Source organism: Carcharhinus amblyrhynchos, chromosome 2 (assembly GCF_965287045.1).
Source record: "Carcharhinus amblyrhynchos chromosome 2, sCarAmb.v2.hapA, whole genome shotgun sequence".
NCBI lineage: Eukaryota > Metazoa > Chordata > Chondrichthyes > Carcharhiniformes > Carcharhinidae > Carcharhinus > Carcharhinus amblyrhynchos.
Genome location: NC_137325.1, coordinates 42,294,939 through 42,312,934, shown reverse-complemented (window position 1 = coordinate 42,312,934; position 17,996 = coordinate 42,294,939). Strand labels below are relative to the sequence as shown.

The 17,996-nt window shown below is 42.8% G+C and overlaps 1 protein-coding gene across 1 annotated transcript in view; it reads right to left on the bottom strand.

Annotated features, from left to right (window-relative positions):
* Positions 1-90: 90 nt before the first annotated feature.
* Positions 91-17,996, bottom strand: part of LOC145359703 (E3 ubiquitin-protein ligase MARCHF11-like) — an 85,203-nt gene continuing 67,297 nt past the window's right edge. Inside the window, exon 4 of the mRNA XM_080214475.1 lies at positions 91-488. Coding sequence (XP_080070601.1) covers positions 163-488 — 326 coding nt within the window. The 3' untranslated portion in view covers positions 91-162. The remainder of the gene's footprint in view (positions 489-17,996) is intronic.

Below are 17,996 nucleotides of genomic sequence, written 5' to 3'. Positions count from 1 at the left end.
ATATTACAGTAGCAATCAAATAAGCACCATATCAAAAGTGCATGCATTTTATAAAAGTATTTTAAATATATTACATTAATTTACCCTGTATATTTGTTTGAACTTATAGCACAAATGTAGGAATAACCATTGCCCAGTCATTAGATTGTGAGGAATATATTTTCATACCGTTGTTACTCTCATTACAACTTCAGCAGAACTGTTGTCATCATACTCCTCATCATGTGGCCTGAGTCGAGTGAGTAAATGTAACAAAGTGTAGCTGCAGTGAAATCCTTCAGACATTAACCGTGTAGAACCAACAGATCTTTGTGTTCTGAATTGATTCAGAGAGGCCCAAAAGGTCTGATTGGCAGAGCTCTCAGCGTTGCTGCTATTAATTTCTATATCCTTTGCTTTATCATAATTTAAAACAGTCCAGTGTAGATTAACAGCTCTCCAGCGTTTAAATACTCGATATATTGCTGCTCCTTCATGAACAATTAAGCCTGTTAAAAAAATATCAAGTATGAAATATAAAGTATGAAATTATCATAAGGAATGTGATTACAGTTCATCTTTGCATTATGAGCATATAAGAAGGACTCTGTTAATAGTGAACTGCCTCATCTATCTAAATGGAAATTATCTGTCAAGCACCGCTAATCAAAGCGCTGAAATTGGACTTTTACAGAGAGGTATCAACATCCACATAGCACATTGTGGGTCCTTGCAATGCACTTCGCAAATGAGCAGATTGTCAAAACTGAGTCTGCAACCTTTCAGTCTACGGCTTACACATCAATAAGAATGTCATTATTCATTGATTTCTTAACCACTTCCTGTTTCATCACACGCTGTGCCACATTTGGCTAGTTAGTTCTAAATTAAATGTGCATCTAACATTTATGAGTAGAGTTAAAAGTACAAATAATAAGTGTTGATTTTTTAGTGCAAGTTCTAAATTATTATTATTCAGCTACAATAAATACCTGAATAAGTAAGATATTAAGTCTTAAGTTCAGTTATTGAAAAATCAGATATTTTCATAAGCTGCCTTGCATCAACTTTAGTTGTTATTAAATAAGTAAAATAATTCTCTGGGACAATTTGGCTAGGTGCTGTAAGCACGTGGTGGCAGAATGAACCAGTTATTCATGCTGGGTTTTTCCTGTACTCTGGTCTGAACAACTCAACCCCACCTCACTCGGCTTCAGCTGATCCACCTGACCTGAGCCAGCCCAAACTGCCTGACCTGACCAGCCTAAACCACCCAGCCTGACCTGACCCGGCCCAAGCTGCCTGACCTGACCAAGCCTAAACTACCCAGCCCGACCTGATCCAGCCCAAGCTGCCTGACCTGACCAAGCCTAAACTACCCAGCCCGACCTGACCCGGCCCAAGCTGCCTGACCTGACCAAGCCTAAACTACCCAGCCCGACCTGACCTGGCCCAAGCTGCCTGACCTGATCCGGCCCCACCTGACCCAACACAACCTTACCCGGTCTGACTTGAACCAGCCCAAAACTGCCTGACTTTGGCCCGGCCTATCTGCACCACAACAGCTAGCTATTCACCCTCCCCCTCCAGAATGCCCTGCAGCCGCTCCAAGACACCCTTCACCCTTGAACCAGGGAGGCAACATACCATCCTGGAGTCTTGTTTGCATGTGCAGAAACACCAGTCAATTCCCCTTACAATTGAATCCTCATCCCTGTAGCTCTGCCACTCTTTTTCCTGCCCTCCTGTGCGGCAGAACTAGCCATGGTGCCATGAACTTGGCTGATGCCACCTTCCCCTGGTGAGCCATCCCCCCAACAATATCTGAAATGGCATATCTGTTTTGGAGGGGGATGACTGCAGAGGACCCCTGCACTTCTTTCCTACTCTTCCTCTGTCTGGTAGTCACCCATTCCATATCTCCCTCAGTAATTTTTATCTGCAGTGTGACCAACTCACTAAACAAGTTATCCACGACTTCCTCAGCGTCGTGGATGCTCCAAAATGAATCCATCCGCAGCTCCAGAGCTGTCAAGTGGTCTTACAAGAGCTGCATTTGGACACACGTCTTGCATGTGAAGGGGCCAGGGACACCGGAAGAATCACAGAAACCCTACAGTGCAGAAAGAGGCCATCTAGCCCAATGAGTCTGCACCGACCAAAATCCCACCCAGGCCCTACCTCCCTATTACTTCACATTTACCTGCTAATTCCCCACAACTCAGGACATTGAAGTCAATTTTAGCATGGTCAGTCAACCTAACCCACACATCTTTGGACTGTGGGAGGAAACTGGAGCACCCAGAGGAAACCCACACAGACACGAGGAGAATGTGCAAATTCCACACAGACAGTGGCCCAAGCCAGGAATCGAACCCAGGTCACTGGAGCTGTGAAGCAGCAGTACTAAACACTGTGCTACCGTGCCACCCTAAAGACTTATTGATGGGAACTTAAAGAAAGTTCCCTGAATTTTCATGTCGCCCAAGAGGAGCATGAATGGATCTGGGATCTCCTGCCATGACTTAACCTTTAAGTTAATTTACAACAACTACGATGCCAAGAGAAAAAGAGAGAAAATAGAAAAAACTACTTACGTACTCTTACACTGCGCACTCTTTCCATTCCGGTTGTAGCAAGGCAACCCTCCCATCCCAGGTATTAGTCTCTGAACTGCTTCTAATGCATTAATATCCTTCCTTAAATAAGGAGACCAATATTGTACGTAGTACCTCAGATATGGTCTCACCAACGCTCTGTAAAACTGACCTCTCTCTACTTTTGTATTTAATTTTCCTCATAATCATAGAGTCCTACAATGCAGAAAGAGGTCATTCAGCCCATCAAGTCTACACTGACCACAATCTCACCCAGTCCCTATCTTTGTAACCCCACCTATTTACCTGACACTAAGAAGCAACTTAACATGGCCAATCAATCTAACCCACACATCTGCGGAGTGTGGGGGGAAACCCACGCAGATACATGGAAAATGTGCAAACTCCACACAGACAGTCATCTGAGGCCGGAATTGAACCCAGGTCCCTGGTGCTGTGAGGCAGCATTGCTAACCATTGAGCAACTGGGCTGCCCATAAGTCTTCATGAGTTATTTTCCTATCTGTCTTTGCACCATCAGCAAATTCAGCAACCATCCTGTCAGTTCGTTCATCCAAGTGATCTATATACTTTGTAAAAAGTTGAGGTAGCAGCACTGATCTCCCTGGCAAGAGTAGGATGCTTGGACAGGCAGTCAGCAGCAGCTAGAGGACAGTACGAGAGAAGGATGCTGGAGAGGCAGTCAGTAGCACCTAGCTTATCACAGTATAAACATAAGTTCATTGACTGAGTTAAGGGGTTCTTCCCCTCATATTCCCGGGAGCAGAGACAGCTGGATCTATGAGGAAAATCTCTCCTGTGCAACAGGAACATTTGAAAAAAAATCCAAAAGTAACATCACAGGAAAACAGTAAGTTCAATGCCGAGAAGCTGTAATTAGGGGTTGTGTTTAAGTAGTTTAAACTAGAAAAATGTATCATTTATAAAGAAAGAGCTACTTGGATTTCAATGAGGGACACCAGCAATAGGAAAGTAAAGTTAAATTAAGCCAAAGTGAAATAGGTAATAAACAAAGTAAAATAAAGTTAGGGTTAAAGTTACTCATATTTATTTTACTCATTCTAATTTTACTAAGTGTAATAAATAGTTTTTAGTGTTACGGAATGGCAGGTCAGCTAAACCAAGTGGAGTGTACATCCTGAGGTATGTTGATAACAGGAAGTAGTAAAGGGACTAGAAGGCAGGAGAACCAAAGCAAAGCATTAAGTATGTGTCAAGTGCAGAACGGTGTCAAATCGAAAAAGTTAAGGACAATCTACCTGAATGAACACAGCATTCATAACAAGGTGATGATCTAAAGGTACAAATAGTGGTGAATGGTCTGATATAATTGCCAATATGGAAAGATGGCTGCACGGTGACTAAGACTGGAAACTGAATATTCAAGGATATTCAACATTTAGGAAGGACAGACAAGAAAGGAAAGGAGATGGAATTGCGTTGATAATAAGGAATTCACACAATAGTAAGGGAGGATCTCAGATTGGAAAACAATGTGTGGAAGAAACAGTAAAGGGCTATGGACATTGGTTGGAGTTATTTATAGGCCACCAAATAGTAACAGTAATATATAGCATAATATTAATCAGGAGATAAGAGATGCATGTGACATGGGCAATACTATGATCATTGTGACTTCAATTGCACATAGATTGGATAAACCAAGTGAGCACTAACACTGAGCAAGACAGGTTTCTGGAGTGTGTTAGGGATGGGTAGCCAGAGCAGTATGTTGAGGAGCCAACTAGAGGACAGACTATTCTAGAAGGGCTAGTTAGTAATCTTGTTTTAAAAGAATCTTTAGGAATCAATGACCACTATATGAATTTTACATTATGTTTGAAAGTGAGGGAATTCAATCTGAACACAAGGTGTTAAAGTTGAATAAAGGAAATTATGAAGGCATGACGGACAAATTAGTTTCCCTCAATGTGGATGGCCATAAAACAATAGATAAGGGTCATGGGTGGAGGGGGGTACTGGTAGTGTTAAAATGGTGGCGCGGGCTCGTTGGGCCGAAGGGCCTGTTTCCCGGGCTGTTTTTGTTCTTTAAAGTTCAATTTTTTTTTTAACTCTAAAGAGAAAAGTCAAGGCCACAGAGCAAATTAACCAATTTGGACAAAGGAAAGGGAAGGACAAAGGGAATAAAATTGGGCTACACTAGAAGTGTGAAGCATATTCAGAGCGAATTGCCCGCTGATTTTTCGTTATAGCTGATCTTCTTTCTACTGAACTTCAGACGATTATTCAAACTAATTTGCTCATTTTACTGTCATTTTTACTTAGTTTGAAATTAAAATTCTTGGCAACTTTTCCAAGGAATGGAAAATAAAAATTAATGCAGTGAAAAATCAACTGTCAACTCACTAAGCACATTTCATGGTGCTCTCCAGGACCAATTTCACTCCTAAAATGTTTAATGGTAATAGTGCATCTGTTAATAAATTCAAATCAGAGAAATGGTAAAATGTTAAAACTAGAGACTCTTTATCTGATTTAGGAGATATTTGTAACAAGATTGATAAATTAATTACACTAATCAAGATAAATAGTTTTGATCTAATAGTCATTATAGATATGTTGGGAATGTATTATTCCATTGTATTTGGCATTTCAAATAGGCAGACAAAATGGAAAAGGAGGAGCCATTACCTCCTTTCTACTTCCTGTTCCTGTATCCATGATAGAAAGGAAGCCATTACTTCCTTTTTATAATGGATGACATAACCAAAGTAATAGAAAGAGAGCACAGTTCCAAGGAGCATGATTTTGAATCAGTATTAAAGTTAAAGTATTTTTAAGTTTATTTATTAGTGTCACAAGTAGGCTTACATTAACACTGCAATGAAGTTACTATGAAAATCCCTAGTTGCCACACTCTGGTGCCTGTTCGGGTACACTGAGGGAGAATTTAGCATGGCCAATGCACTTAATCAGCATGTCTTTCAGACTGTAGGAGGAAACCAGAGCACCAGGAGGAAACCCATGCAGATACAGAAAGAATATGCAGGCTCCAGACAGGGCAGACAGTGACCCAAGCCTGAAGTTGAATCCGGGTCCCTGGCATTATGATGCAGCAGTGCTAATCACTGTGCCACCATGCTGCCCCGTGGATGAAGATGAGAAATAACAAGAATTGGGGAAGGTCTTTGGAAGTAGTTTATATATAGATCTCCTAACAATATCTATTGTTACAAATAGGCGGAAGGTTAATTTAAACACCCCTGATTTCTCCTCTCACTACCCATCTGTAAACAGAAAAGTGTTAGAGGTGGCATATTGTCCCCAACCTTTACATTTGGTGTGTTCTACTCCTCTATGAATAAATCACACAGCAAACACATGATAAAATAAATAGTTTATTTTCAAATACAAACAAGCCCTGAAAGGAAGGAGGTTCAGGGCTTGTCCATATTAAAATACAAGTTTTGATACTGAACACATGTAAAACCTAATCTTTCCAGAAGTTAGTCTTGCAGGCACACGTTCCAATCTTCCAGGAGTTCACAATTTTGATGAGGGCTAGAGATCATCTTCTGCCAACTGCTTGATGATAAGATGGTAGACAGCACAGGCTGCTTGCCAGGTGCTACCGTTTCTCTTTGGAGGTTAAATATTGACTGCCTATAACTTCCAATAGCTTGTTAAATAAATTCAGGCAGTTTAAGTTTCAGTCATGTGACACTGGTTTCAGGTTGTTAAATGAGGCCCCTGATTGAAAGCCATTGTGTGTTGGAACAGGCAATATTAGACCATTACCACCAGATTAGCTGGGAGTTGCAAACAGCTGGCTTTGTTCATAGCTGAGGCAGACATCTCATTTGTTAAACCATTGTGTTGGCTTGGCTTGAGTGTTGATGAGATGCAAGGAATGTTACATTCCAGGTGTTTGCCTTTGTTCACTTTCAAACTACTCAGAAACTTCCAGAAGCTAGCATGTGATTAGCAGGAGACATTGTATCAGCCCAGCAATTATCCATTTTGAAAAAGAGTAAAATGATTTTATAAAGCAGCCCTGCTGACAGGGATATATATTTATTTTCCATCCAGTCTCTTCCAGGACACTACAGCGTCGGACAGAGTAATTATCAAAAAAAAAATGAGGAGCCCACCACAAAGGCAATGCAATGATCATAGCAGAATGCTAATCATAGAATCTCTACAGTGTAGAAGGAGGCCATTTGGCCAATCAAGTGGGCACCAACCACAATCCCAACCACGCTCTATTCCCGCAAACCCATATATTTACCCTGCTAATCCCTGTGACACTTGGGTCAATTTTAGCATAGTCAATCAACCTAACCCACATATCTTTGGACTCACATAGACTAGTTAAATCAAATTGACAAAAGTAATTTAGAATGTATTCTAAACAGCTTTCTAGAAAACCAAGAAAGAAAGAGACTATTTAAAGGCCGGGATAGAAACATAGAACAGTACAGCACAGTACAGGCCCTTCGGTCCTCAATGTTGTGCCGAGATATGTCCAAACCCAAGATCAAGCTATCCTACTCCCTGCTATTCTGGTGTGCTCCATGTGCCTATCCAATAACTGCTTGAAAGTTCCTAAAGTGTCCAACTTCACTATCACAGCAGGCAGTCCATTCCACACCCCAACCACTCAGTGAACAATCTACCTCGGACATCCCTCCCATATCTCCCACCACAAACCTTATAGTTATGCCCCCTAGTAACAGCTACATCCACCTGAGGAAATAGTCTCTGCACGTCCATTCTATCTATCCCCCTCATCATCTTATAAACCTCTATTAAGTCACCTCTCATCCTCCTCCGCCCCAGCTCCCTCAACCTTTCCTCATAAGACCTATCTTCCAAACCAGGCAGCATCCTGGTAAATCTCCTCTGCACTCTCTCCAATGCTTCCACATCCTTCTTACAGTGAGGTGACCAGCACTGAACACAATATTCCAAATGTGGTCTCACCAACGTCCGGTATAGTTGCAGCATAACCCCACGGCTCTTAAACTCAAACCCCCTGTTAATAAACGCTAACACACTATAAGCCTTCTTCACAGGATGGTGGCATAGTGCTTAGTGCTGCTGCCTCAGTGCCGAAAACTCAATTCTGGTCTCAGATGACTGTCTGTGTGGAGTTTGCACATTCTTCCCCTGCCTGCAATGGGTTTCCTCCCACAGCCCAAAGATGTGCTGATTAGCTGGATTAACTATGCTAAATTTCCCCTTAATGTAGGGGGATTAGCGAGGTTAAGGGGATAGGACCTGGGATTGTTGTCGGTGCAGACTCACTGGGCTGAATGGCCTCCTGCACTGTAGGGATTCTATGAAATTGTGTTTTATTTAACAGGATAGGATTATTTAGAAATCTAATGAAGTGGATCCACTGGCCAAAATTTTACCCTCTCTCCCATCCCCAAAAGGTGAGTTATGAACCTTTGGGAGCGGGGGGAGAGCTGAAATTGAAAGCCAGAATTCCCACAGGCTGTCTCTGTATGCTTGGGTGGAGGTGAAACCAAAGGCCACCCTGTTGATGTTTTCCATCAACGTCCCACATCATGAACTGCCAGGTGCTTCTGTCGCTCTGTAGGACAGATTATTCAATATATTGCCGGTCCCAATCCTTCTGCCAAAATGCACACACACTTCTATATATTAAATTCCATCTCCCACTTGTCTTCCCATTCAGCTTGCTTATTTATGTCTTGGTAGCTAGTCAATTGGTATCACCCTTACTATTTGCTACATTTCCAAGTTTAGTATCACAGCAAATATTGAAATTTTAGGGAAACACCACTGTGTACCATCCCTGTTTTCTGTCCTCCAGTTTTTTTCTATCCAACGCTGACATTCTTATTCCATAAGCCTCGAATAGGTTAGTCAGATTTTTATGTGGTACTTTGTGAAATAATTGTTCAAATCTACTTAGACAATAACCAATCCTTCTGTCAGCATTCTCTGTTATTTAATCAAAAAATTCAATTAGACTAGCTGCTTTTCACAAATCCCTAATTAACTCTCAGCATGGGTTCTCCTTAATTAACTCAAATCTCACCCGTGTCTGTTAATTTTGTTTCATTCTTTTCCCTCTCTTCTCTTTAACATAATCCCAATCAATATTTTGGTAATTAAATTCCCCCAATATCACTGTACTATCATTTTTGTACATGTCTGTTACTTGTCTGCAGATTTGCCCCTATCTCTCTCATTATCAAGAAGCTGTGACATCACAGGTAGATAGGGTCGTAAAGAGTGCTTTTTGGTACATTGGCCTTTATAAATCAAAATATTGAGTATAAGAGTTGGAATGTTATGTGAGGTTGTATAAGATATTGGTGAGGCCAAATTTAGAGTATTGTGTGCAGTTTTGGTCACTTAATTACAGGAAAGATATTAATAAGGTTGGAAGAGTGCAGAGAAGATTTACAAGGATGTTGCGGGGACTTGAGAAAGTGAGTTACAGCAAAAGGTTGAATAGGTTAGGACTTTATTCCCTGAAGCGTAGAAGAATGAGGGGAGATTTGATAGAGGTATATAAGATTATGATGGGTATAGATAGAGTGAATGCAAGCAGGTTTTTTCCACTGAGGTTAGGGGAGAAAAAAAACTAGAGGACATGGGTTAAGGGTGAAGGGGGAAAAGTTTAAAGGGAATATTAGGGGGGACTTCATCACACAGAGAGTGGCGGGAGTGTGGAATGAGCTGCCAGATGAAGCGGTAAATGTGGGCTCACTTTTAACATTTACGAAAAACTTGAACAGGTACATGGATGAGAGGAGTGTGGAGGGATATGGTCCAGGTGCAGATTAGTGGGACTAGGCAGAAAAATGGTTCGGTACAGCCAAGAAGGGCCAGAAGGCCTGTTTCTGTGCTGTAATGTTCTATGGTTCCAATGGAATACCTTCCATAACTAGTGTGATCACACCTCTCTTGCTTCTCAACTCTAACCAAATGGACTCCCTGTCCTTGCCTCCTCAAAGATGTCCTCTCTGTCCAAAACTACAATCCTTTCCCTAATCAATACTGCCATCACCCACCTTTGCAAACACTTCGTACCTTTGAATATTAATTACCGAGTTCTCACCATCTTAAGGCACTTTTCTGTCACTGCCACTGCATTGTATTCCGTAATGTCAGTATGCACTTGTAACTCACCAACCTTATTCACCATTGATGTATTTACATACATGCATTCAAAACCTACATTTGTAGATCTTACAATCCTTCTTCATCTGCTCAATGTGATATTATTTGCTTCTCCAAAATCCATCTGGATTTTCAAAAGATATTCAATAAAATGCCTCACAAAAGTTACTGCACAAAATAAGGATTAGAGCTAATGTAAAGGTAGAATCATAGAATCCTTACAGTGTAGGCCATTCGGTCTATTGAATCTGCACCAACCATAATCCCACCCAGTCCTAACTCATAGCCCCACATATTCATCCTGCTGGTCCCCTGACACGACATGACAATTTAGCATAGCCAATCAACCTAATCTGCACATTTTCTTTTGGACTGTGGGAGGAAAGCAGAGCATCCAGAGGAAACCCACGGAAACAAGGGGAGAACATGCAAACTCCACACAGACAGTGGCCTGAGCTGGGAATTGAACACAGGTCCCTGACGCTCTGGGGCAGCAGTGCTAACCACTGTGCCACGGTGCCACCCTTAGTCCTGCTTTGATATCACAATTTTCGTGGACTCAGAGTGCTTCATAACTGTACTCACTGTTGTAATATAGGCAAAATGATATCAAACTACATACGGTATTCTACCACAAACAGCAACGTAACAAGGAGCAGATAATCCGTTCATTTAGCATTTTAATTGGCAGCACGGTAGCACAGCGGTTAGCACTGCTGCTTCACAGCTCCAGGGACCTGGGTTCGATTCCTGGCTTGGGTCACAGTCTGTATGGAGTTTGTACATTCTCCTCGTGTCTGCATGGGTTTCCTCCGGGTGCTCCAGTTTCCTCCCACAGTCCAAAGATGTACGGGATAGGTTGATTGGCCATGCTAAAAATTGCCCTTAGTGTCCTGAGATGTGTAGGTTAGAGGGATTAGTGGGTAAATATGTAGGAATATGAGGGTAGGGCCTGGGTGGGATTGTGGTCAGTGCAGACTCGATGGGCCGAATGGCCTCTTTCTGTACTGTATGATTTCTATGATAAATACTGGCCAGAACTCTGAGGAGAACTCCTCTGCTGTTTATCAAAATATGGAATTTTTTACATCCACCTGAGCAGGCAGTTTTTAATTGAGGCACAGCCTCAAGATAAAGGGTGGGCGGTTTAGAACGGAGTTGTGGAGGAACTTCTTCACTCAAAGGGTGGTGAATCTCTGGAATTCTCTGCCCGTTGAAGTGGTGGAGGCTGCCTCGCTAAATATTTTTAAGACGCGGGTTGATGGGTTTTTGATAGGCAAGGGGATTAAGGGTTATGGGGAGAGGGCGGGAATGTGGAACTGAGCCACGACAGATCAGCCATGATCTTATTGAATGGCGAGGCAGGCTCGAGGGGCTAGATGGCCTACTCCTGCTCCTATTTCTTATGTTCTTATGTTCTTAATTCTCATCCAAAAGACACAACTTCCAACAGTGCATCACTCTCTCAGTTCTGAGGGAGGTTTACTTGTGGTGGAGGGAGTATAAAATTCCCCAGGTTATCTTTCCATTGCTGCCCTCCCATCTGCTCTGGCCTCAAATGGGAAAGGGGTAGTGGTTACCTTAAGGACCCATTTCCACATCAGCAACTCCCCAAGTTCTAACCTCATGTTGCTTCCATTCCATCAAGTGAAACTCCCACAAAAACTCACCTGGATTCCAAGGCTTTGAATCCAGGAACAACAGTCCTGGCCATTGCTGCCACTTGTGCAGCTGGAATTTTTATTATTCATTCTTGGGATGTGAGCATCACCAGCTAGGGCAGCATTTGTTTCCCAGCCCTTACCAGGCTGGGTTCTTATCAAAGAACCAGGAAGGTTCTTTGGAAAAACATGTTGATAGTCCTACTAGAGAGGGGGCTACTCTCGACCTAGTACTGGAAATGAGCCCAGTCAGGTCATCAAAGTTTCAGTGGGGGAGCTTGTGGCAAAGTGACCACAATTCTGTAAACTTCTGGATAGTCATGGAAAAGGATGAGTGTTGTCCTATGGGTAAGATGCTGAACTGAGGGAAGGCTAACTACAGCCGGATTAGGCAGGATTTGGCGGCTGTTGATTGGGAGAGGCTGTTCAAGGATAAATCCACATCTAGCATGTGGGTATCTTTTAAGGAGCAGTTGAAAGGAGTGCAGGACAGGCATGTGCCTGTAAAAAAGATGGACAGGAATGGTAGGATTCGAGAGTCGTGGATAACCAGAGAAATTGTGGGTCTAACTGAAAAGAAAAAAGAGGCATACATAAGGTCCAGGCAGCTAAAAACAGAGGAAGAACTGGAGGAATACAGAGAAAGTAGTAAAGAACTAAACAGGGAGTTAGAAGGGCAAAAAGGGGTTACAAAATGTCCTTGGCAGACAGGATTAAAGAGAATCCCAAGGCATTTTTTACGTACATTAGGAACAAGAGGGTTGTCAGAAAAAGAGTTGGACCTCTCAAGAACAAAGGAGGGGAATTACGCTTAGCACCCAAAGAAGTAGGTGAGATCCTAAATGAATACTTTGCATCAGTATTCACACAGGAGAGGGACACGTATATTGGTAGTATCTCAGAGGGATGTGTAGACCCTTTAGAACAAATCACAATTACAAGGGAGGAAGTGTTAGGTGTTATAGGAAGCATTAAGGTCGACAAATCCCAGGGCCAGATAGTATCTGTCCAAGATTATTGAGAGACAAGAGATGAAATTGCTGGGCCTCTAACAGAAATCTTTGTTTCTTCATTGGACATAGGTGAAGTTCCAGAGGATTGGAGGGTAGCAAATGTAGTCCCGTTATTTAACAAGGGTAGCAAGGATAACCTGGGTAATTATAGGCCAGTGAGCTTGATGTCCGTGGTAAGAAAATTGTTGGAGAAGATTCTTAGAAATAGGATCTATAGGCACAGAACAGAATAGTCTCATTAGCAATAGACAACATGATTTTGTATGAGGGAGGTCATGCCTCACAAATTTGGTTGAGTTTTTTAAGGAGGTGACAAAAATGATTGATGAGGGAAGGGCCATGGATGTTATTTACATGGATTTTAGTAAAGCATTTGATAAAGTCCCTCATGGCAGGCTGGTGCTAAAGGATAAATCACACAGGATCAAGGGTGAATTAGCTAGATGGATTCAGAACTGGCTTGGCCATAGAAGACAGAGGGTAGCAGTGGAGGGGTCTTTTTCTGATTGGAGGTCTGTGACTAGTGGTGTTCCACAGGGCTCTGTACTGGGACTTCTGCTGTTTGTGATGTATAAAGGTGATTTGGAAGAAGATGTAGCCGGTCTGATTAAGAAGTTTGCGGACAACACAAAGATTGCTGGAGTTGCGGATAGTGATGAACATTGTCAGAGAATACAGCAGAATAGGCTGGAAAATTGGGCGCAGAAATGGCAGATGGAATTTAATCCAGATAAATGCGAAGTGATGCATTTTGGTAGATCTAATGCAGGGGGAGCTATACAGTAAATGGCAGAACCATCAGGAGTATAGACACACAGAAGGATCTGGGTCTGCAAGTCCACAGATCCTTAAAGGTGGCAGCATAGGTGGAAAAGGTGGTGAAGAAGGCATAGGGCATGCTTGCCTTTATTGGATGAGACAAAGAGTATAAAAATTGCCATATGATGTTGCAGTTATGTTGAACGTTGGTTAGGCCACATTTGGACCCACCTCTGGTCGCCACACTACCAGAAGGGCATGGAGGTTTTGGAGAGAGTGCAGAAAAGGTTTACCAGGATGTTGCCTGGTATGGAGGGTCTTAGCTATGAGGTGAGATTGAGTAAACTAGGGTTGTTCTCCCTGGAACTATGGAGGTTGAGGGGCAACCTATTAGAAGTTTATAAAATTATGAATGGCATAGAGAGGGTAAGCATTTGCAAGCTTTTTCCCAGGTCAAAAATGACAAACACAAGGTAAGGTGGGGCAAGGTTCAATACAGATATGCGGGGGACATATTTTACACGGAGGGTGGTGGGGGCCTGGAATGCACTACCAGGCAAGATGGTTGAGGCAGACATGCTAGGATCATTTAAGACTTATCTATCATAAAAATCATAGAAACCCTACAATGCAGAAGGAGGCCATTTGGCCCATCAAGTCTGCATCGACCACAATCTCACCCAGGCCCTACCCCATATATATCCCTGCATATTTACTTTTAGCATGGCCAATCAACCTGGACTGTGAGAGGAAACTGGAGCACCCAGAGGAAACCCACGCAGACACAAGGAGAATGTGCAAACTCCACACAGATAGTGACCCAAGCCAGGAATCGAACCCAGGTCCCTGGAGCTGTAAAGCAGCAGTGCTAACCACTGTGCTACCATGCCACCCAAAGTATCAATTACACAAGGAAGGGGGGCATTCGGATTTAACCAAGCACCTTTTCATCTGCATTCAAATGCTCTATCACTGAGCTATACCCCCTTAGTTAAATAGATAGCTGTATAGCCAAATGAACAGACTGGGAATAGAGGGATACAAACAGATGGTCTAATTAGGAATACATGATTGGTGCAGGTTTGAAGAGCTGAAGGGCCTGTTCCTGTGCTGTATTGTTCTTTGTTCTTTTACTCTTATTGCCCTTGAGAAGGTAGTGATGAGTTGCCTTCTTGAATCACTCTAGTCCATGTTACGTAGCTACACCCAAAAAGGGAGTATCAGGATTTTGACCTACTGACAGTAAAGGAACAGTGATATATTTCCAAGTCCTCAACTTTCTCAGGAGACTAAGGAAATTTGGCATGTCCTCGACAACTCTCACCAACTTCCACAGATGCATCATATCACAACTTGATATGGCTCCTGTTCTGAACAAGACCACAAGAAAATACAAAGAGTCATGAATGAAGCCCAGTCCATCCCCCACACAAACCAGCCTTTCATCCACTGATACTGTCTATCCTTCCAGCTGCCTCGGAAAAGCAGCCAGCATAATCAAGGATCCCACATACCCAGGGCATACTCTCTTCCACCTTTTTGCTTTGGAAAAAAGATACAGAAGTCTGAGATCACATACCAACCAACTCAAAAGCAACTACCTCCCTGTTGCCATCGGACTTTTGAATGGACCTACCTCGCATTAAGTTGATCTTTCTCTACACCCTAGCCATGACTGTAACTCTACATTCTGCACTCTCTCCTTTCCTCCCCTATGTACGGTATGTGTTCTGTATAGAGAGCAAGTAACAATACTTTTCACTGTACACTAATGTATATGACAATAATAAATCAAATCAAAATCAAAAAAAGTCCAGGTAGCGAGTGACTTGGAGGGGAACTTCCAGGTGATGATGTTCTGACGTATTTATTGCCTTATCCTTCTAAAGGGTAGTGATTGTGGGTTTGGAAGGTACCGTCTGAGGACGCTCAATGGGTGGCTGCAGTGCATCTTATATATGGTACCCACTGCTGCCATGTCAGTGGTGGATGGGGTGCCATCAAGTGGGCTGCTTTGTCCTGGGTGGTGTCAAGTTTCTTGTGTTGTTGGAGCTGCACCCATCATGGCAAGCGGAGAATACTCCATCACACTCCTGACTTGGGCCTTGTAGTTGGTGCACAGTCTTTGGGGAGTCAAGAAACGATTTATCCACAGCAAGAGTCTTAGCCTCTAACTAGCTCTTGTAGCCACGTTATTTATATGACTAGTCCAGTTTTGTTTCAGGTCAATGGTGACACCCAGCTAGTAGGGGATTTAGTGATTGTAATGCCATTGAACATCAAGCAATGTTGGTTAGATTCTTTCTTATTGGAGATGGTCATATGTGGCATGAATATTACTTGCCACTTGGACAATATCCAGGCTAGGATTGACAAGTCCTGCTGCATTGGGACAGAAGAGTGACAGGATCAGACAGTATAGAAAAGGTCCTTGGGCCTATTGAGTCCGCACCAACAATAACTACCACTAATATCATACCAATCCCATTTTCCTTCACTTGTCCCATATCTTTGAATCGTATGTTATTTCAAGTGCTTATCCAAATATTTTTTAAAGTTTGTAAGATTGCCAGCCTCCACTGCAGCCCCAGGTAGTGCATTCCAGATTCTCACCGCTCTGTAAGTCATTTTTCTTTTCTCACATTGCCTCTGAATCTCCAAATTATGCTCCATCATTACTGATCCCTCAACAAAGGGAAACAGCTGTTTCCCATTCACCCTGTCCAAACCTGTCAATCTTATACACCTCAATCACCTGCTTTTCAGGGATCTGTGAGTAAGTACCCCAAGATCCATCTGTTCCTCTGAGCTTCCTAGTGTTCAGCCATTCATTAAACACTCCCTTGTCTTGTTACTTCTTCCAAAGTGCATCACCTTACACTTATCAGAGTTAAATCCATCTGTCACTGCTCTGCCCATCTGATCAACCCAATTATATCTTCCTGTAACCTACAACCTTCTTCTTCACCATTAACCATTCTACCAATCTTGGTGTAATCTGCAAACTTATTTATGTTCCCCCTACATTATTTTCGATATCATTTATGTATATAACAAACAAGAAGGGTCCCAGCACTGAACCTTGTGGTATGCCACTGGACACCAGCCTCCAGTTACAAAAACAGCATTCTAATACCACCCTATGTGTCCTACTACTGAGCCAGTTTCAGATCCATCTCACCACGTTTCTCTGAATTCAATGTACTTCAACCTTCTCAATCAGTCTTCCATGTGGGACCTTCTCAAAGGCTTTGCTGAAATCCATATAAACTACAGCAATTGCACTTCCCTTATCCATACACAAGGTCACTTTTTTGAAAAATTCTATCAAATTTGTTAGGCATGATCAGCCTCTGACAATGCCATGCTAATATCCCTAATTAACCCATGTCTTTCCAAGTGGATATTATTTCTCTCCAAAACTTTCTCCAATGCTTTTCCATCTCTACCACCATCTTGAAAAGTGGAACCACCATCCTTCAGTCCTCTGGCACTTCCCTGTAGCCAGAGAGGAGTTAAAAATGTATATTTTGTGCCTGACCTCCCACAGTAGCCTCAGATGCAGTGGTGAGAGTGACAATCCTTGACGTCAAGGCTGCATTCGACCGAGGATCCTTAGTGAAACTGGAATCAATGGGTATCAGGGGGCAAACACTCTGTGGTTGGAGTCATACCTGGTACACAGGAAGATGGTTGTAGTTGTGCACGGTCAGTCATCTCAACTCCAGGACACCTCTGCAAGAGTCCCACAAGGTAGTGTCTTAGGCCCAACTGCTTAATCAATGACTTTCCCTTCTTCATAAGGTCAGAAGTGGGAATGTTTGCCGATGATTGCACAATGTTCAGCACCATTCGTGACCCCTCAGATGCTGGAGCAGTACATGTTCAAATGCAACAAGATCTGGACAATATCCAGGCTTGGGCTGACAAGTGGCAAGTAACATTCACGCACACAAATGCCAGGCAATGACCATCACCAATAAGAGACACAGTAACCAGCACCCCTTAACTTTCAATGGTGTAACCGTCACTGAATCCCCCACTGTCAACATTCTTGGGGTTACCACTGACCCGAAACTCAAATGGATTCACCACCTAAACATGGTGCCTGCTAGAACATGTCAGAGGCTAGGAATACTGTGACAAGTAACTCACCTTCTGATTCCCCAAAGCCTATCCACCATCTACAAGGCACAAGTCAGGAGTGTGATGGAATACTCCCCACTTGCCTGGATGGGTGCAGTGCCAATAATGCTCAAGAAGCTTGATACCATCCAAGACAAAGCAGCCCACTTGATTGGCACCACATCTACAAACATCCCTCTAATAGCAGCAGTATGTATTATCTACAAGATGCACTGTAGCAATTCACCAAAGATCCTTAAAAAACATCTTCCAAACCCACGACCATTTCAATCTAGAGGACCAGGGCAGCAGGTATATGGGAACACCACCACCTGCAAGTTCCCCTCCAAGCCACTCATCACGCTGACTTGGAAATATAACTCCTTTGCAGTTACTGGGTCAAAATCCTGGAATTCCCTCCCTAACGGCATTGTGAATCAACCCACAGAACATGGACCACAGCAATTCAAGAAGGCAATTCACCATCACCTTCTCAAGAGCGATTGGGGATAGGCAATAAATGCTGGCCAGCTAGCCAAGCCGGTGTCCCACAAATGAATAAAAGAAAGTTTATCTGGCTCTGGGGATTTGTCAATTTTTAAGCCCGTCAAAGCCTCCAATAAACCTTCACTTCCTATGTTAAACTGCTCAAGGTCCACACAGTCCTTTTTCCTGAATTCTCTATCTATGCCCTCCTTATTCTATACCTATGCACCCAC